The sequence below is a fragment of the Coturnix japonica genome, chromosome 1, assembly GCF_001577835.2.
Source record: "Coturnix japonica isolate 7356 chromosome 1, Coturnix japonica 2.1, whole genome shotgun sequence".
Taxonomy (NCBI): Eukaryota; Metazoa; Chordata; class Aves; order Galliformes; family Phasianidae; genus Coturnix; species Coturnix japonica.
In genome coordinates, this window is record NC_029516.1 from 156,865,785 (window position 1) to 156,887,855 (window position 22,071).

The window sequence follows — 22,071 nt, forward strand, 5'->3', positions numbered from 1 at the left end:
CAAAGTTCAAAAAATCTTCTTTCCATAGAAAGAAGGAAACATGGAAACACGTGGGTGATTTCATAGGACTCAACCCAGAAACTGGGGAGATCTCAAAACATTTTGGTGGCTCAAAATAAGGTTTTGCCAACTTCTTTCCACTAGGCTCCTTCCTCTTTTCCCTGCGAGAAATGGAGCAATACGAGTGGGATGAAATTTGGAGCTGTAAGGCATTACAGTTCAAATGTCAGTTATAAGCTCTGAGGCTAAATAATGGAAAGGATGAAGGTGGAAAGGATGAAGGTTGATTGTGCTACATCGTGACTGAACTAAGTGTGGTGTGGTTAGGAAGGAGATCTGTGTGTTCTTGGGAGGCAGTCAGAGGATGTTTCCAGTAGATGGAGGAAATTACTGGTGGTGTTATAAGCAGCAGCTGGTGAAACATCATTTGGTACACTTCAGAAACAGTCATCTGGTTTGAGGAGAGAAAGAAAAACATGTAGAGAGACAGGCAGCTAAGGGGAAATGGTGTCTCACCAGAGAAAACTTGAAGAGCGTGTCTTGTGCAGTCCAGCTAAAGAAATTATCTGTGTGCTGCCTATAAATACACAGGTGGAGACTGCTGAAGGGCTGGGGGGAACTATTTCAACTGAAAGATGATATAAGCAAAATGACAAGTGGCATAGGCTGACCATTGCCAAATGTTGTCATAGAACTTGAAGTTGCAATTCTTTGGAGTGAACTTGAATAGTGAATCTTGGTCTACTTTTGCGACTAAATCTTGGTGAGATTTGGAAATAATTCCTTAATCACTCTGGAAATGTCAGTGAAAATGGAACCATAGCACACTTCCAGCCCAGGTGTGTTCTGAATTTTCTGCATGTAGTGAATGTTTCCTGTGACTGAACAGCACTCTTGGAGCTTCTGTTCTTGAGGATTCTGTGTGATTTCCCGTGTTCCATGCAGGCAGGGATAATGCGGTGACACTTTGGTGGTGGTGGCCTTTCCTCAGAAACAGATCCAGGTTGGCTTCTTCCCAGGGCTGAGAGCAGAGCTTTTGGTTTCCTACAGACCTTAACAAGGGATTAGGAAGGAACAGTACGTGGTAAGGTAGCTTTGATGAAGTGTATAGCATGGTGGAGACTGTGACTTGGTTATTTCTACTGGATCCTCTAAGATAGGTGAAACAAATCCAAGCCAAAGCATTTAAGATAGATTAGGCTTCAGAAGTAGCCAGAAAAATGGACAGATGAGGCAGGGTTGTCACTGAGATATTTGACCCTGCAGAATTCTTGCGAGTTTGGTCTTCACTATAAATTTTTCCTATTGTATTTGAACTAGAAGAATAATTTTGTGATTTCCAACAAAAAATAGCTCCAAGAAGAAAAGGTTTTGTGAATATGGGGTACAACATGAGAATTTGATCTGAAAAAGCATCTGAGCAGTTAGGTTGCCAAGGCCTTCCTAAAAGTTCACAGGATTCAGGCTTGTAGGCCAAAGCATGAAGTCCATGTAGAAACATGGATTCCTATTTGACCTGTACATTGCAGGTGCTGGCTACACAGATACTTTTGGTGGTCCTTGCTAGCAGTCACTTGTGCAACCCAATTTGATTTCCTTTTGCAATGCAAATCATGTCATAACAAGCTCTTCATATATCCCTCAATTTGGTTACTACCTATCACAGTCTTCTGTTGTTCAACATCAGAAATGTCAGCTGTTAAAATTTTATCTTCCTATTTTGTCCCAGTTTTTAACACTGAGTGTATTGTCAGATCACTTTGGGAAATTCCTTTTCCAAAACCGATGACAACTTTGTAGTAATGTGTTTAAAAATATGTGTAATTAAGCCTTCTTCAGTTCTTTTCTTAATAGTGCATTTTATTTACAGATAAATTTGCGCCTCATCTTGGTAAGCGGAAAAACGAAAGAGTTCTTGTTCTCACCAAATGACTCTGCTGCAGATATTGCAAAACATGTGTATGACAACTGGCCGATGGGTGAGTATCTGTGTGCCTTTGGCAATTTAATGGCAAGTTTGAAGCTTCCCCGTGTTTTCAGACTGAAATGCTAATAAATGTGTTCTCAACATTCAGATTTACATAAAGTAAAATTGTCGTCTTAATATTTGTTTGTTTCTTAGGTTTAGATTTCTTGACTGTTTCCTACTTTGTTTCTAAAACTCACTTTCCCAGACCAAAGTTACTTCTTTATCTTTCGATACTTGGTTAATTTTGGTAGAGTATATGATAAGTGGAAGACCACGAAATGCTGGAGATACAAAACTACTTATGTGAGGTCAGCTAGTGGAAAACATGGTGTGTCACAGAAATGCATTTGTGGTATTGAGTCTCAACTTTTTCTCACTACTGCCTTATCATGGAAAGGATCTGTGTCAATATTTTCCCAAGGAAAAATGAAGTGTAAAAGAAGGTTTTAAGAGGAATTAGAAGACAGAGAGGGAATTAAGAGTTTTTATATGAATATATTTGGTACTATGCAGAAATGCTACTCTTGTAAATTGGAATTGAAGACTAAGGTGTATTATTCACATATGTGAATAGTTCTGTAAAGACAAAGTGCTACTGTTTTCCCTGAGTATGATTTCATGGGAAAATAGCCAAAGCACAGACATAGCATTACATATGATGAAAGAAAATGCTTCCTTTGGTACAGGATTTCATCTGGGTTACTATTTTAATGATGAAAAAGACTATTATTTGCACAAGTCTACAACACTACAATATCTGTCTCTGTTGTGTGTTATTCACAGAGGTGGGATAGATAATAAACCATGCCAAAAAGTTAATGTTGATAATCTGTATTTTAGACTTTAAGCCTACTGATCTTTTAGATCAGTAAGAACCGGAGTTTTTGTAGTTGCTCATTTGGCTGGGATGTAGCATTACATATGCAGCACTATGCATTTATAATAATGAAGGAAGAGGCTTGTAGTCTTCTAAAATGTCAGATACACGACACTTCTATGCTAACATTTCTGGTTGATGTCACGTATTTGTAGCTATTGTACATATTTTAATGTGAGCATATAAAGTTTATTTCCGTACATGCGGTCTTGCAGTCTAAAGCCTGTATCATGCCTCTTTATATGCATGGCAAAATGCAGCAGCAATCAGAAGCAAAAGGTTCTTTTGTGCTTTCGTTTTGTGTTGGGGCATTTGATTAGCAAGCATTATATTAGGCATGTGAAATAATGTATGAACTAGTACTGAATAACCAGGGAAATCATAATAATTAAAGTGATTTCATGCCACTATAGCAAAAAGTATGTTCACTGGTTGTAGCACTGAGTGTGTGATATCAGTTTGCTTCAGCTCTCCTTTACACTAGTAAAGGTTTAAAGCTGGGAAAGCCACTGATTTTGGTAAGCATAATGTAAGTTAACAGAACAGAATCAAAGGTGCAAATATTGCCCGATATTTGAAAGTTAGGTAGTGTTCTGTTATTCAGATATATTTTTAATATGATCTGATCTTTTCCCATGTGAAGAGCTTGAAGGTTGCAGGCAGAGTTTATATTCGAGAAGAAATTCAGCCTTTAAAATCTCACCATGGAGAAAATAGAAAACAGAACTGGACATGGGAAGCATCAGTTTGATTACCTGGTATCCCACGGGAGTACTCAGAACCTTCTTCATGAATATTTAATTGCCTGCACGAAGTAGGATAGTAGCAATTTAAAAGACCGAGGAAGAAACTACTTGGGAAAAGTATATAGGTTGTCATATACATTATTAGCCTGTTAGCTGGTTTTTAAGTGAGAGCACCCCTCTGTGCCATAGGACTCAGAAATCTGAAGGAGAACAAAAGTTTGTTTGAAATGGAGAGGATATGAAATCACTGTTTTTACTGTTGTCGTGACTTGTCATGATCTTGTGGGGAGGAAAAAAACCAACCATGAAGTATCTTCAGTCACATGCTTGAGAGTTTAAGCCAAACCTCTCTTCCTCCTTTGGTAATGCAATTGTTGATTAAGGATTTCCTGGCTCGTAGTGGAGAACGCTAAGTTAATATCCATGTATACAATGTAGGTAGGTTTCCTGTTCCTTTGCATCCCTTTTCTTCTAAATAACTTTAAAAGACATTTTGTTCAGGAATTATCTGTTAAGCTTTAATAAGAAGAAGAAATTGGGGAAAAAACGAAAAGAAGGTCATAGGTAAATATTTTCTCCTTGACTCACTTGGTTACCAGTGGAATTTGGAAATTGAAATAGTGTCAGAAATGTTTCAGATTGCAAGCCAAGAAGCAAGAATTAAAAAGATGGGTAAATTGGCAGGTTAACAATGAGGAAATACCTCTGCCAAAATACAGTCTGTTGTCTTCTGGTTGCTGTTCTGTATCACTATGGTACTGTAAACTGGCTGATCTTTACAGCCAGACTCTTTGCAGTTCAAATGCTATAGAGTAAATATAATTACGTAAACCTGGTACCTTCCAAAAAGGAGTTTCTCCCAGCAATGTGATAATTCCAGCCTTTAGCTTAGTCCTGCTCCCAACACATCTGAAATGGCACGTGCTTTCGTTGCCAGACAATCGAGCCAGACGACGAGTGGCAATATTTGAAATGGCTCTGGTTGCCAAGTTCTATCAAAGCCCATTGCCCAGGCCTGCACCCGGTGACCCTACAGCTGCTGCCCTGCCTACCAGCCCAGCCACCCTCATGCTCCCACCGGCTGCCCACTGCTTTCCTCCTTTCCCCTTTTCAGTTCTCCTTTTGTGGTGCCTTGCTGCTGTCTGTGTGCTAATTGTATGTTCCCAGTTAACAGGTTGGCCTCTGTCTTCGGTCACCATCCCCTGCTGAATATTCATTCTGGTATACAAACGCTACAAAAGCTGCAAAAGAGCACATTTGTGAGCAGCTGTTAGCAGATATCTGGTCAGCTGAGAAACAGAAGACACTGCTCCCAGAGAGCCCATTTAAATGCAATATTTAAAGGTTTTTATATTTATTCCAAAAGCAAAGTGCAGATGTATTTGTTCATATTTTTACAGGGAACAGTGAAAGAGTAGGAAACGATCATCTTGGCTTATAAATGATTTATTACAGCCTAGGAGTTATGGGAAATGCATTATAGGAAAATGTATGCTTGTTTTTCCCGAATCGCTATTTGCTCCATAAAAACATACCCAGATTGTTCTTGGAGACGTTCCTTAAAACATACCAGTAAATGTCTCCTCTGTGTGAGCCCTCTGTTCAGCCTCCCTGCAGCGACTGTTTGGGCTGTTTAGTTCCCTGCCGCCTCTGGACATGGAACTGGCTCAAGCTGGTCGGCATCGAGTACCGCTAAGCAACCCACAGTGCACTCGGTTCTGTGATCTGGGAGCCCTGTTTCAAATGACCGGTCACATGCACTGCTGTATGTAAGTGTTGGAGAAAGGCTTCAGTTAGACAGCAGTGTGGGGAGGATGAGTTCAGCCTGAGAACCCCCAGAGCTGTGCAAAGAAGAAAGAAGCACAGTTTTAGCAAAACGAGTAGTAAGCATCAATGTAAACAGGAGCCAGCTTGCCCTTAGAAGTATGTTGTTCAGGACTTGTATATATGCATCTTAAATATCTCATGCGGTCGGCTAGATAAGTTGATAACACTTCTACTTGCAGGCATGCAATTAGATGTTTCAGTGCCTAGCGTCAAACACATTTAAGAACATATTTCAGTTGAATTGTTTTTCTTCAGTCTGTGTTCTTTGCAGTGTTTCATGCAGGAGAGTCCTGTTACTGCTTTTCTTCCAGAAGGTGAGAGAAATAACAAGAGCTGCTACTGCAACATAACTGGAAATTCTCTTACTTTTCAGATTGGGAAGAAGAACAAGTCAGCAGTCCAAATATCTTGCGGCTTATTTATCAAGGGAGGTTTCTTCATGGCAATGTGACACTAGGAGGTATGAAAGTAATTTTCATTATCCATGTTACAACAAGGCAAAAAGCATTATTATTATTATTATTATTATTATTATTATTATTATTATTATTATTATTATTTTCCAATGCGGTAAATATTACTTCCCTGTTCAGGATCACAATGTGATTTGCTTTATACCATTTTCCTTAGGCGTGGAATGACATATTGTATCTTATCTTGTATTTTGCTGTTCTGTTATGACTAGTTGTTAAAGTTTGGGCTGTACCAGCTGGTCAGTTTAGACTCCTGTAGAAATAAATGGTGATGCTGCTTTTATTTGTTGCCTTGCCAAATGGAATATTTTTTCCACTTTTCTTACCCTGATTTGAGGGCAAGTTACTACATAAATACTTGAGTGTTTTAAAATATTGGATAAAGATTATGATAGTTGAGTAAACAGTGCTTTAAACCTTAGTGCAATGAATACATACACCCTATGAATGAGAATGAGGGGAAGCATTCTTGTTGTCCAGTGCTCTCCCAGGGATACAACTGCATAGTTAGGTGAAAATAAAACTAAATGGCTCCCCTTTATCTACTCAGAGAATGCAATTCAATTATGCCCCCTTGTGGCAAGTTTTTCTGCAATTATGTACTTTTTTAGATGGCTCTCTTGGATGGAGGTTTGACACAAATTTGTGACAGTGATCTTTCCTTTTATCTCTACTAAGTTGTCAGAGTTAATAGCTTTTGCAATGAATATATTCAAGCTGTTTAAAAAATAAACACTCTTACCTTCCCTGGGTGTTCATGTGTTTGCTTGATTGCTATACAGGGAGGATAATGCAATACAAAATAACTAATGAAATGTTTCTGAAGATTATGTGAACCAGGAAGGAATATTTCTGGACTGCTTATGATGGTATTTCCATTATGGAGCGATTGGGATGAAAAAGCCATTGATTCATTGTCTGCCATTACTAACGTTGGCTGATGATGTACTTTTAGAATAGGTTTGCTCTCCATATAAATCAATTTTTAATGCTGCTGTATAAACTGAAAAGATGATTGTCACCTCAGCTGAGAGAACTCTGAGATTTTTACTTACTCTTTAATTTGTATGTTTACCTGGTGCCAATGTGTGTAGCTAACGTTGGTTGGAGAAAGGCTGAAAGGCAAATGTTAACTCTTGGATCATGTCTGCAATTACAGACGTGGATCTTGCCTTACATTTTCCAGGCAAATACAGCTAAATGGGGTTTTCTTCACCATTCACCTGTGGGTGTTGTTTTTAACTACTAGTGCTTGTTCACTTCACTGATATCTGTCTAAACCTGAAGCAGTCTTGAATGTTTGCTGAACAAGTTACGTGGAAATACAATAGCTGTGTGCTGTTGACTTTTACCTTCTCTCAATCCCTGTGTTCTGAATGATTTGGTTCTGGGCATTTCAGTTCATTGTTAATCGCTCATGCGTTGCGATTTAATCATCACAATTTTACCCTAAGGACCTGACATACCTGACATGTATGTTAGTGTTTTTCAAAGGTGTTTGTTGCTGTCTTGTTTTTAATAAAATAAAATCTAAGAGAGCAGCTTACCTTACTGTAGTAGGAATGAGTTTATCTATCTGAAATGAGGTAAACAACTCAAAGGGCAACAACAATTCCTGTAACAGCCTGGAAAGGCTGTTATTTCATTACTACAGTTTCACTAATAACCCCAAGTAAACTGGTAAATTTTAAAAGTAGGGGTAGAAAAAAGCTTTCTTGTTAAATACAATATTTAGTTTCTTGTGTCACTGTAATACAGTTCCATTATGCTTTTCTATCTGCAGCTCTATACAACTGCTATAGCACTTAGTGTTTTATTTGCTTTAGGTGATTAGGAAATATTGACTGGAATTTGAACTTACTGTGTACTGAAGCTTTATCAACTCGTGAAACAAGAGTTTCCAAGGAAACAGTGTGGTGTGGCTTCTTAAACACAAGTCCATTTTGATCACATTTAAAATGACATAGTAGTGTTCTTGCTGTAGCTTCACATACATAAAAAATGAGGCTCCTTTAAATGCAGAGTCCTCAAAAAAAGAAAATTGAAGGAAAAGACTCTTCAGAGTGGAAAAGTGCGTTTTAAAGGAACCATTTATTTCACCTTTTCTGAATGGATACGTTCACCTCAATCTTGTGAACAAATGTAACAGCTATGACAGTGTACTGGATTGCTGATTTAGATGGTGGGTTGTATGTTGTTGAAATGATTTAGTAAAATGATTATCAAGTGATTTTGGGGGTTGGACTCGATGATCTCTAGAGGTCCCTTCCAACTCCTGCAATTCTGTGATTTTATTAAGAATGCTGTATGCAATGTCTGAAAGATGAAACTGGATGAGAAGAGAGGATTTGATTAATGTTTATAAATATCTAAAGAGAGATGGGGAGGCAAATGGATTCTTCTCAGTGGTGTATAGCTATAGGACAAGGAGCAATCGCCTAGAACTTGAACACAGGAAGTTCCATATTAACATTCAGAAGAATATATAATAATATATATAATAATATCCTTCACTTACATGTTTAGTTTCCAGTTTGCATTTGAAATAAAATACTTGGAATAATTAGGGCGTTAGTACATCAATGTTGGTTGTCTTTGTCTTGTTGGATAGTGGCTATAGGCAGTGTCCTACTTAAAAGAAGAGGGACAGTCATCCTGCCCTGTGCTGTACATGTACTAAAGAGAGAGTGAGAGGGGAAATCTGACAGTAGAAAGTCTGGAATAAAAGCAGAATTACATAGATGAGAAAGGAATTAAATAAAGGTTTAGTTTAAGTGAGGGAAATGAATGAAAGAGCAAAGATGATAGCAGGAAAGGATTACTGGGCTTAATTTAGAAGCTTTCTTTCTTTCTTTCATGGTGCTCCAAAGCAAACAGTTTCTGAACTATGCAAACTACTAGCTGAAATAAATTAATATAAAAAAATGAGCTTTTTGCTTGATTACTGTAAATAATTAATCTCCACGACTCGCTAATCAAGTCTCCTCAAGTGTCTTAACATTATGTAAGATGTCCCTAATGTGATTAATTTGTGAAATCTTGGTCTTTCTTGGGCCCAGGAATTTATGTAATGAAGAAAATCATTTTATGTTGAGTTTAACAGGCTCTTAATGTGCTCTTTACAGAGTTCTCAGTTGTAGCACAGAGATGAGTTCCTGGAGTACTGTATCCTGTCAGACTGCAGGCTGTCAGTAGCTTCTAGTTGCAGGCTTCAAGTATACTGAGCAACTTTCAGGTCTGGTTTTTCTAGAGGCAGCTATTCATCCAGTACAGCTGCTTCAGGGATGTTTTTATCAGTGTAGCCACTGTATGTTTTACCAGTGTTATAATCAGAACTTGATTTTTCTTTGGAATCATGGCTACTAAATCACTTCTATTGGCGATGTTGTAGCTACACTTGTATCAGATGCAAGTAGTGAGCAAATCATGTTTGTTTGTTTTACTGGACAATTCTCTGTCTATGCTGTAGTGATTAAAATGAGTAAAAGCATTTTCTCTTCCGTTATTTCCAGATCCACGAGACGTTCATTTATTCACTTAAATTTATTTGATGCACTCTACGTGAAAACAGAAGTAATAAATTGAGCTTAATAGGAAAAATTCTACTCAAGTCAAAATGATTTGCGTGTTTAGGGTGAAGCCATTGTTGTATTTCTATTTCTCACTGACTTCTGTCCTTCTATAAGAGGGGGAAAAAAAACACCTTAAAAAGAGTGCATGTTTAGTTTGCACGCTAGAAAATAGTTCAGAAAGGTGCTTAGAATTGGGAGAGAGGAAACAAACCTAAAACAACGTAAAAATCCTGTAAAACTTCTTCTAAAAGATTAAAAAATAAGTAAATAAAGTTCCTAATACTGAACCTATCGGTGAGAACTTGTTTAACATAATAAACAGAAGAGAATATTATGATTTCAAGGGGAATAGAAGCCTTGGTAAGTATTATACTGCAGTGATAAATCCCTAATGCAGCATTGCGCTGATATATTTAAATTAGAATGTGAAAAAATAATGTTAGTTTCTGCAGTAAGCAGAATGAATTGTTGAACTTGTTAATAAGGCCCACATAGGCAGCGTTGCGAGGAGTAGCTTATCGGATCTCGTGTTCTACATTTGATGCTTTGCACATGCCGTGATGTCACACTTTAATATTAAAAAGTAAGATGCAGACACTTTGTATCTCAGAAATGCACATCATGGGTGTAAGTATATTTTGGGAGAATGAGTTTTGCAGTGGTGGCTGGTATTTTTAATGTCTCAGAACTAACAATGTAGTGGCTGATGTAGCCATTTTTTCTCATCTTTATGAATAAAGTGCACTTAGTGCCTGAGTCTTGGCCTTCCTCTTTCTATCGTGAGAGGACAGCTAAACTTCTTAAAAAGAATATCGAAGGGCTGAAATACCTCTTCTATGAGGAAAGGTTGAAGGGACTGAGCTTGCTTAGCTTGGAGAAGAGAAGGCTCCAGGGAGACTTCATTGTGGACTTCCAGTACTTGAAGGGAGTGTATAAACAGGAGGGGGAATGGATATTTACATGGCTGGATAGTGATAGGACAAGGGGGAATGGTTTTAAACTGAGACAGGGGAGGTTTAGGTTAGATGTTAGGAGGAATTTTTTCACTCAGAGGGTGGTGAGGCACTGGAACAGGTTGCCCAGAGAAGCTGTGGATGCCCCATCCCTGGAGGCATTCAAGGCCAGGCTGGATGTGGCTCTGGGCAGCCTGGGCTGGTGGTTGGTGACCCTACGCACAGCAGGGGGTTGAAACTCAATGATCACTGTGGTCCTTTCCACCCCAGCCCGTTCTATGATACGATTCTATGACTCCTAAGAACACCATGGCTTAAGTTGTTATTATCATGTCCGAAGATGGCAATCTACAGTATACATTTTTTTTAGTAAGTTGCTCAAAGGTTATGTATGAGCTTCTGAACAGGTGCAGATCTGGTAAAGGTTGATTTAAATTGATAAGAGATTGCAGTAATGTATTATAAATATCCCATTCTCCTTTTGCAGCATTAAAACTTCCTTTTGGCAAAACAACAGTGATGCATTTGGTGGCTAGAGAGACATTGCCAGAACCAAATTCTCAAGGTAAGCTGCACATTAGAAGTGTTTCTTATTCAAATATGTGGCAAAGTAGTTGTGTCTCAGGCTGCGTAAGAATTTCACAATAGAAAAGTTTATAGAAGACCAAGAAATTACTTTTCTGGTTTTTTGTAAAATGTAGAAACTTCAAAATATCATGTTTTTTTTTTTTCTAATTTGTGTGTAGATAATAAAAACATGCATTATTTTTATTAACAGAAAATGAAGTACATTCTTCTCTTAAGCATACTCTATTCACACACAGAACAATCGGATCCTTTTAGAAACAGCTTCTGAGCAAAACTTTCTTCTTTCTCCACAGGTCAAAGGAACCGTGAAAAAACTGGAGAAAGCAATTGCTGTGTAATCCTGTAAACCCTGTTAGCTTTACCTGCTAAGTGTGATGTAATATAGTCTTTGTCTTTCATGCTGCTGGAATAGAAGAGGCCCTACCTTGCTTCAAACACTTGTAGGAAGAGCCTGTCTGTAAATCCATGGAACTGAACTATTACACGAACACTGTCTCATTAGTCTTTTTTCAAAGAAAAAGATCTGTGAACACTTTATTATTTTTTTTTAAATTCCTGCTTTTTGTTTGTTGAATAATCCTACAGTGCATCGGTTCTTGAAGAAATTTGATCTCCTGAAAACTTAATGTGTTCTTTTCCATAGCAGGAATCATTTTGCTACCACAAAAATCTCTTATTAACCGGATCTAACTAGTCAAGCTTTCTAGATGCAATTTGCACTAAGTATGGTTGACAGTATATTTCTCATCAACAGTCTGTAACAACATTTGAGATACCTGGTAGTAACCTACAATGTATAATGCAACACTGGAAAATAGTATACCTATAGTGAAAGTAACTCTCATTTATGGCCAAATAAAAATAATAACTTAAGTCAATTCTACCTGAGTCAACCTGAGTGGTGGCCGACCTGGCACAGAATGCTAACTAAACCAACTCTAACTATAGATATTTTCACTAAAACAAAACGATGTGCCTGTAATTTAAAAGCACTCTGTAGAGGGCTGATGAAACTAATCCTTTTCGTTACCGCGTGCACTCTGTGTCTCGTATGTTAGGTGAGTGCTTAATTCAGACAGCACAAACAAGTGCAGAGAGTGCATTTCCTAGCCTTAATATGGGAGGGGTTATTTCCTGTAGTTCATAGGCTTTTATTATTGTGCATAAATGTTAGAAAACATCTACTAATCAGTTTTATGTATTTGAATATTGACAATTGGTGTTTTTCAGTCACTTTCTCATCTGTACCTTAGTGTCCAGTGTCATGCTTACTCATTAGAGACTTCAAAAGAATTATTAAAGTTTAAAAAGCAAAAAGAAAAACCTCTGCCATAGTACTAGTTCTGTTTCTTTACGTAATCTGCATTTGGTATTAGTGCTTGCAATTGTATTAAAATCAGAAGCTGAATTTTAAAGGCATACATAATGAAAAGGATGCCGTTCTTTTATTTCATATCAATAATTTAAAGGTTGATATGCTAAAGAAATTTGCACAGCACTAAAGCATGAGCTAGTTTCATCTAAATCTGTAAAAAAAATATTAAAAAATTAAAAATAAAAAAAAAAAAAAGAAAGATTTTATATTTTTTTCACTGGGGAGGAATTCTTCCTGGCTGAAATTACAAATATGTGTAGAATATATTTAATAAAAATCTTATAAAATACATAACTATAGAAGTTAAATATAGATTGGCGTGTAGTATAATAGAACAATATTCCATATAAATAGCTTTAGCCTTTAAAAGAAAGTCACAGGTTGACATCGTGTTCTGTACTTACGTGTCCACAACTCTTACAAGATGTTCTATATAATCCTTTTTTTTTTTTTTTCCTGAATGATTGGCATCATTCAATTGTAATCTGGTTATTTTATCCATTGTTATTGCTTTGATGAAATGCTTTATATGCAGTAGATTTACAGAAATATTGTTCATACTGATCAGAATTAAATTTGTATAGAGCAGAGTTTTAAAACAAATTGTAAATAGCACTAAACATTTTCTTTCTGCAACCTGTACTGATAGACTCCCCTGTAAACTAAATAAAAAAATATTGTAGTGCATTTTGGTGTTGCTTTAAAGGGCTGTGATCGGGTCCTTGGTTAACTTTAGTAATGCTTCTTAATCTGGAAGCTGAGTAAGGAACTTAAGGAAGAACATACACTGAGAAGTGTTAGTAAAATTTCTCTCTTCAGTTTTGTTTTCACTGGCTTGGTGGCTTCAGATTTGGAGTGCTTCAAACTAATGCTGTGGCAGCACTTAAGCCCCTCGGAGAAAGATGAAGCTGTCGGCACCAAATAATTAAATGGAAGATGGGAACATTCCTGTCGTGTGACCACACAAACAAGTTTCTGGGCAGGGCCTTAGTTGTGCTCCCACAGTGAGCACATGGTGACTTGTGCGGCTTCGTTTCATGTACTTTGTGAACAGAAGTAAGTGGCATAGGGTTGTTTTTTTTAACTTTCTTGGATAAGAATACGAATGTGTCCAGTTGCAATTGTAAATATATTACCATGTCTCACTCTGGTGTACCTCACAGAAGCTTAATATGCTCATCCTGTAAGTACTTCTAAGCTTATTGAAAAGCATGCATTCCTCTTTAGGTGTTAAGAATTGAGGGGACAGCATCATTCTGTGTTTGTTGCCTAAATGAACTTGGGAGGGAATTCCTTTTAATGTAATGTTATTACTAGGTTGGCAAATGTAAAGAAACCAAAGCTTTTATTAGAAAGTTTGATAAACATTGACTTCAGAAAGCCCCTTGTGGCAAGTTATCTTCATCTATAAGACGGAACTTCCCTTTTCCAAAGTGTTGCCCATCTATGTGTTTTGGGAATTGGTTACGGCAACACAAGGAGAAGAAAGAAATGGGCTGAGGCAGAAGGTGTTTCATTAGTGAAAAGTCTTTAAGATGCATTGATTTTAGAAAATGTTTGTAAGGTAAGCGTGTTTTCAGAAAGCTTTAATACTGCACGGATACGTGGAAATCCAGTAGCTTCTGGTTAAAATATTTGGCAGGCTGGAATAGCGAAGTATGCGGAGTTCCCTTTTGTCGAGACAAATGAAATATATTTGCTTGTCCAAGCAAATCTGTAAATACTGCCTGACATTTAAAATGTGAGCTTGTCAAAACGCAACTCCTGCAGAAACCAAATAGAACTGTTCCCTTAGTTCTCATTCAGGTTCTTAGAGCACGCTCCATTCTACAGCGTTTCTGCTGTGGTGACAGACGAATGGGAGCCTACAGAGGAGGCTTGTTGAAAGATCTGTGCATTTTCCTTGAATGCTTTGTCTTGCGGATTTGTCAAAACAAAACTGGCAGTTCTTAATTCCAGATTGCTGTGCCTTGCTAAAGCTCATGCATGTGTTTCTCTTTTCTGTTGATTGGAATCAAGAGAGTACTTGCAGACCGTAAAGATTAAGACTAAATCTTTGCAGGGCCAGGCTGTTGGATGGTGTGGTAATGTATTAGAGCGCTTGACATTTGATTCTCACTGTTGAACAGAAATGCTATTTTCCCAATGGATAAGTTAATAGATGGCATTAAGGATGAGAGGAGAGGATGAATCAGAACCCTTTATGTTCTGAAATGTCATGCAGGGATCACGTCTGTCTCCCACACCACCACGTGTGCTATCAGTTGTAAATCAGCATTAGCACATGTGAGGAATTATGCCTGATAGTAATGAAAGTACTACTATAACTTCTACTTTCTTAAATGATAGTGCAATATAACTGTTTAAGCAGCCTTAGGGACTTGTTTAGCTGCTGGAGGGGCAAAGCATGGCTACTGGTTGGGTTTTTGCTAATTTTGGTAATATTATAATAATTAAATGGATAAGCTTAAGCAGATTTTAGGTTACATGTCCTATCAGAATTGATGTTTAAAACATAAACTGTTGCGCTGTTCAAACTTGGTGGAACTTCTTTAATTAAGTTGGAGGAAACATCAAGATCTTTGAAGAGCTGTAAATAACTCTTATCTCCTTTATTTCTTCTGGGGTAGCTATGTTCTAGATACTGAGTCTTGACCATTGTTTGTGAGAATCAAGTTTTATTTCCCAGTAAGAGGCAGGAGGCTGGTAATAATACATGGTAATAATACGTGTCAATAATACCTGGATCATCTGGGAGCTGAGTTCTGGGCATCACGGCAAATGCTTTGCACTGCAAGTTCCGAGGGGTTTGGATAGCAGTAAGAAAAACGATCAGCCAGAGAAGTATTAGAGATACTGAAGAGAATGGGAGGTTAAGCTCCCTACGATGGAGATGGGCACAGAGGAAACAGATGGAGGGCGTCTGCTTTTGCCTCAGTCTTGTTGGCCCAGTTTTTAAATCCCTCTTTAGAGGTGACATTCAATTCTGACAGGAATATTTCTCTTGAAATAAGTGGAACTGACTTTCTCCAGAAATAACTTTTGAGGAAAGCTGAGCAGGGTTTAAAGGGTGGGTCATTATAAGAAATTTCAGAACAGTTGTGATCACTGATTAACCTTTTTTTTTTCTGCAAGGTATTAATTTTTGTCCTTCAGCCATTAGATGAACTTTGTGAGAGCTCTGCTCTTAGCAGGGAAGTACAACACATCACCGTCTCCATTATGTGCAAGCAACAGCATAATATGAGCCCTAGCCTGTAACAGGCTGAGGTATCCTATGTTGTGGTGAGAATTTGTCTTGACAGGTTCACCTCAGAGTTAAGGTGATGTTGGTGCTCGCTTGGAGCTAATTTGAGGCCATAAGTTACTGGGGTTAGATGGTGGAGAATGTGAAGTGTACTTTGTCAGGGTAGCAGTTAATGCCTCTTCTGAGACTGCAGAGCAGGATCAAAGCACCCTGCTGTTACCAGCTCAGAGAACTCTGAGTTTGTGGGTAGTAAACATTTTGACTCCTCTACCAGAAAACACATTGTGATTACTACTTTGTTTGCATCTCTTGTGCTGGTTAAATTAAAGAGTGACTGGGCTGTAGTTCCTTAATATCTGCGACTCATACGCGTCCCTAAATAGGAACTGCTCATCCCTGGTGCTGCTGTGGCTGTAACTGGAAGCAGAGCTGGCACCATGGCTGTGTACCCTGGTATGGAATTAAAGCATGCACGTCTTGAGCATGGTGAGATACTGACATGGAAAGTCAGCAAGCATCCAGCAAAGGGAAATCTGCCTTCTCAACCTCTGAGCAGTGACCGACTCTTATTTCTCCATGAAACTTTTCCAGCTTCCATCATTGTGATTTCCTGCTGCCTGGTACTTCGGGATGCAGAGATCACCATGGGACACCTGCTCCGTTTGTCCTAATCCACGCCAAGGACTGGAAAACATCACCGCTGTGGATGCAGTGGGCATGTGGATGCCTCTGTGACCATCTGCATCTAAGCCTCATGGTTTCCCCGGGGGCTGCTCTGCTGTCAGTGCACTTTCACCCTTGGGAGGATCGTGATGACAAAGCCATTCTTAGATTGGCTGCTGGGAGGTGAAGCTGTGCCACTGGGATGCTCTAAGCCAGCCCTGTCCTCAGAGAACTGCTGGAGCAACGCAGGTCACTGCTGCTGTCACCTATGGGATTGAGGTTGCTTGGGCTTCCCAGGGCTTTACTTAATGGTAAAGAACCTTCTTCACTCTTCCTCCTGGCATGAGTTGGCCTGCACAAAGCCCACATGGAGCTTCCTTGCACCCACCCTAGTGCCACAAGCAGCTCGAGTCTTGATGTGAAGCTCCTGAGAGCACAGCAAAATTGGCATCTAATGCATGGTGAGCTGTCTCAGCTGCTGAGAGTATTTAAATGCATGTGGTTCCATTCCTGTGCCTCCAAGACTTCACTGTTGTCACATCTGGGATGTGTTTGGGAGAATGAGACAGGAGATGCTCTTTCATATGAAAATTAAAGGGCACGAGAACTTTGTGGACCCTTGTAGCTTTGGATGCTCCCTGACCTGCCAGACCTGGGGACCGCTAACGGGAGCTGCAGAAGGATGGACTGGGGCTTTACTGCCTGCTGAGTGAGAAGACAGGATGGTAAAATGTGATAGCCCTCATGTGCCTCCAGCCCTGCACCAGCCCCAGATGTGCTGGAACCAATGAGAGGCAGCCAGGACTCAGCAGCTGCCTGCTCTGAGACTGCATACTTGTATATAGTGAGACTTAAACTGAAGCTGTGCTGAGTCCCTAATTGCGCCGCTTGGGTAAACATCTCAAGCGGTTCTAGCTGAAGCTAAGCAGAAGTGGAGCAGTAAAAGGATCGTGCACTTTGTTGCCATGAAGCAAAATTGCTGTAGGGATCCCTCTTTGCAATGCAGGAGGTAGTGCAGTGAGTGAAGGGGAAGGGGAGAGGATGAGAGAGGTGATGCGGTGCCTAGATATTGGGATCAGAAGGCACTGGCTGCAAATACTGCTGCTCCCCATGCTCTGGGATGACACAGAGTGTAGCGTTGAAGTGATATTCAATCCTGAATACAGCTGCCAAATGCTGACATCTGATAATCCTCTAGAACAGCAGTTCTGCTGCGTATTTCTTGATGGAAGTGCTATTCCTGCTATTGCAGGTGGTTTTGCATTAAGAAGTGCTGCCAGGGAGAAGAGCGAGTTTATTGGAGATGTGGATGAGGCTGATGATGGCAGCAGAGGTGGAGGCTCCTCTCTGACCTGGCCAAGAACCAATAAGAGCAATGTTTGAGTTGCAGCTTTGCGGAGTGGGACAATCCCCACCTTCAGCTTGTTGGCAGCGCCATGTGTGATGCGCCCCAGGATACAGTTGCCCTTCCTGGCTGCCTGGACACACTCATGTTCAACTTACCCTCACAGAAAATGCAAAAGCCCTTTCAGTGGGATTCTTCTACAGTCTCTCATCCTCCAGTCTGTACACACACCTCTTCCCAGGTGCAGAATCTGGCATGTGCTCTTGTTGGACTTCATGTGGTTGGTGATTACTCTCTAATTTGCCTACATCTCTCTCCCTGGTCCTGTGAAAAGCACGGAGTGACCTCTCTGGGAACACATTTCTGGGTGTACAAAGGAAGAGAAGATGACGAAACACCGTGGCTGTACTTGGGGGAAGTCATTCCTGATCAATCTGATTGCCTGGTTGGCAGTGACTGGGCTTGTAGATGGAGGCAGAGCAAGGGATGTTATTGACCTCAATTTCAGCAGGGCAGCATCCCTGCCCCTAGGGGTTGTGATGGCCCAGCTGCACCCTGAGCAGCACAGCCACGTCTCACTGCTCGCCTCACTCTGAGCACAGACCACCTGAGTGCCTTCCAGTCTCAGAACTATAGAGTTTGATGCATTGCTTACTCCTCATGCATACAGCAGCCCCAGCATCATGTTATGGGCCTGGATTTATTTCCAAAGAAACAGAAAAAATTCCATTTGAAATTACCCCACTTTAAGCAGCACTACTGAGTGATGCTGCTGAATCCCATGTAGAAAAGCCAGTTATTTGCCTGTCCTTGTCCCCAGCCTGCAGCCTTGCTGAGGGGAAGAAAAGCCCATGTATGGGGCTCTGCTGTGATGGAGAGCAGAGCTGTGTCCTGAGGGAGGAGGAGGAGAAGGGCTCCCAAGCCATGTCTTGGCTGCTGGTGAGCGTGTGGCTGGTGTTCAAGGCCGCTGTACTTGGAGAGCTTTCACCTTCACGTGTGAACATGGCCAAAGGGGAGCTGAGGCATGGAGCCAAGCAGAGCAGGGACCAGGTGTGGGGGGCACAGCATGGGGCTTATCTGCTATAAACAGCGAGAAGGGGAGATCCATCCCGTGATGTGTGTAATACTGGCAGAGTCTGCTCCATGTCAGATATTGGATGCTTGCGGTCACCTTGTGGGTGGGATGGCTGGAGGGGTGCAGCCCCTGCTGCTCCCTGCACACGGTGCCGTGTCACAAGGCTGCAATGGGAAGCAGAAATGGGCAGAAGCCGCAGGCAGTGCTGTGTCTGTCAGCTGCAGGGGAGCTGTGAACCGGCGCCGAGCCCCGTCCCTGCAGTCAGAACTGCCTCTGGGTTTTGCTCATCTATTTTTAAAGCTCACTTTAAGGAGATTTATGTGTGTGTGCAGTGGAGCTGCAGCTGAGCTCCAAGGAGCAAAAAGCACTGGAGTTCCTGGAGCAGTCCAGCACAAATAAGGGTCGGGATGGGTTTTCCTTGGGGTGGGGGGGGATGGGACATCGTCTGATTCTGCTGCTCAGAGAGCTGCTCAAACAGGGACAGAAGAGCAGAAAGGTGCTCTGTGAGCTAAATAGGGATAAACTGTTTTATTTCAGGATGCTGCTTTGATGGGTTGGCCCGAGCATTGAATGGATGAAGGTACTGCTGGTCTGGGTGGTGACCCCATGGGGCTCCCAGGACACCACAACCAGCAGTATGAGAGCCCACAAGGCTTGATCTTCAAGCACCGTAAGCTGCACGGTGAGGCTGCAGGGGGGGAGCACACCTCGATGTTACCATGGGTTTGCTTTGCCATGTTGCTGGTTTTATGGGCATAAGAAACGTTTTAATATTGGGCAGTCATACTTTTGTTAAAAAATAACCTTGAATAGCTCCCATAGTAGCTTAAACAGTTTGTGAGGGCATAAAGATTGCTGAGTAGTAATTTGGTCATCCCTCTAAACAAGATGCATATTTGCCAAAAAGAATCCAGGTTTGTGGCCTTGAAAGACATTCTTGACACAAATATTTCCTAAGCAGCCGTGCTGCTGTTGGCTCTTACTGTGCTGTAGGAAGAAGGACTGAAGAGCTTGATGGGCAACTTCTATTTACTGTAATGGGCTTTGGTTTGGGTCAGTGGGTCCCTCCTTCTTGGTTGTCATCACTGCCAATGGAAGGGGAACTAGAAGTGAGGTAGTGCGGTCCCTGCAGGGAAGGAGGGAGACCCATTAGTAATGCACAGTACTCTTCAACTTGCATTTTCTCCCTTTCTCTGTCTTTGAATTGTAACCAGGCTGTGAGTGGAGGAAGGGCTGGAATTACTTTACGTAATCATTTTTCATTAAAAGGATTACTCGCAAGCTAGTGTCTCATGCACAGGTGTCCCTGATTAATCCTTGACATTTCTGAGAGTCAGAGGCCTTCCTATGCTATTGGGCTTCCTGACAGCCTTCCTACTCACTCAACCGATGCTGAAATTAGATCTCAAAATTACCTTTGAGCCCACGATGCTCCTTAGTGAGAAGCTTATACAAGGAGTTTGCCTGTGCTGGGCGCCATCTGACAGCCCCCCAACACAGCCCAAAGCTGCAGTCTGCATATATTCAAGTGACTGAACTTCATTAGCGTACTTGTTTATGGTCAAGCTGCCGCTGCAAGTATATGGGAAGCAAGCTGTTGGCCCTCTGTCATCAGCTTGCCTGCCCTTTCCAGTAGAACAAGGAACTTCATCCATCCACCAGCATGGGAGCTGCTGGCCCCAATCCTAGCAACACCGAGGTTGAGCCACTGCAGGGTATGACTTCCCTCTAAGTAAGTAAATGTGATTAACAGACATTGTAAGAGTAGCTAGGGCTTGGATGCAGACCAGGGAGAGACAAGCTGTTCGTGGGTTTGCAGTGATGTACAAACGAGCTTGCCAGATACATTTTTGTTATGATTTTCTCAGCTCTGTTCTCATCTTGACCTTCTATCACTGAAGGAAGAAGGTCTATAGCAAAAGAAAAGATGAGATGGTAGTGAACAAAATGCTTGTAAAGAGAAGCAGTGCATGTCCCCAGCTAATATTCATGTCTGGGACTACCCTGACCCGAGTGGAGCACCTTGCACTTGGACACCAAGTTGGGAGGAACTGTCGATCTGCCTGGGAGTATGAAGGCACTTCTATGTCCCTCCTAGAACTAAACCATGCCTCTGAAGCACAGAGAAACCACGGGCACCACAGCTGCCTTTTGGGAGGGAGGACACTTTGGGAAGCTTCACGGTGCAGCAGTTTGATGGTAGCTTTCTGAGTTTCCTCTTTGATTTACATTGAAATTTGTAGGCAGCCTGCTCGTGTTTTGTTGCTTTGAAGTACACTTCAGGTAGCAGCAACAGGGCGGTGGATATTAAATGAATAATTAAACGAACGGAAGCAGTTAGTGCAGACACAGAACGGGAAGCACAGCTATACAAAGGAGGGATCTCATTGCTCTTCCCATACAGATAAAACACGCTCTTTATGCAGGTGAGGATAGTTGGCTTTCAGGAATTCAGATGGGATCGACTCAGTTGAAATAACAAATCTGGGCAAGAAAGCAAGCACTAGCTTTCATTTACGTGGTTGATGGAGAGCTCATCCTTTGGCAGGGTGTCTTGCACTGCCTCCTGGGCCCACATAATGGTGGAGGCAGATGGAAAGGTGCAACTATCACAAACAAATGGATGGAAATAAACGTGTCACCAGAGAGCACAGGTGTAAAACATTTGCCAGACCACAGCAGCAATTTGCATCCATTGGTGCAGGCTGCACGTCTTGTATTCCAGACGGGACCTCGGAGGACTAAATGTGACAGAATGGAGTCCTGCAAATCATCTCATCTTACTTCGTACTCAGGAAGAGCTGTGAGAAAGGAAAAAGGATTTTGTTGAGTTACACGGCGGTAATTTTGGAACGTTCAGGACGCGGTGTGGGTGGCTGCAGAAGCAATAAAACCTTTTCCATCGCTTAGCAAGAGTAATGCAGTGGACAGATCACCTTCTTTTTCCAGGAAAACATATCATATTATGGGATGTTTTTTTTAAAGGAACATCTTATAAACATTGTTCAAGTAAGATCCTGGAACCCTGGAAGGAAGCATTGCACAGAAGTAATAAAGTCCTTTGCTTCAGCCCTTCCGAAGCCAAATGCTTGGCTTGGTTTCTTGTGAAGCGTTATGTTGTTCTGAAATACACTTTGTGCAAAAAACCAGTTGTTGAAATGACAACAAACACTTTGACAGGCATCAAAGGAGCTGCTCATCGTTGGAAAGTTTCATCTGATAGGAATTGCCAAAGCTTGTTGGTTCCCATCCAACACAGACTAAAACCTGCTGCAAAACCGGGGAATTCCCTGTGAGATGGAAATTCCAGCTCCCACGCAGCACTGGCTTCTCACCTTGGCTTGAGCCTCTTGGCTGCACC

The 22,071-nt window shown here is 41.0% G+C and overlaps 1 protein-coding gene across 1 annotated transcript in view; it reads left to right on the forward strand.

The window, feature by feature from the left end:
* UBL3 (ubiquitin like 3) overlaps positions 1-13,067 on the forward strand; it is a 52,881-nt gene extending 39,814 nt beyond the window's left edge. The window contains exons 2-5 of the mRNA XM_015852008.2: positions 1,871-1,979; positions 5,793-5,879; positions 10,905-10,982; positions 11,299-13,067. Of these exons, the coding sequence (XP_015707494.1) occupies positions 1,871-1,979; positions 5,793-5,879; positions 10,905-10,982; positions 11,299-11,351 (327 nt within the window). The 3' untranslated portion in view covers positions 11,352-13,067. The remainder of the gene's footprint in view (positions 1-1,870; positions 1,980-5,792; positions 5,880-10,904; positions 10,983-11,298) is intronic.
* Positions 13,068-22,071: the final 9,004 nt, after the last annotated feature.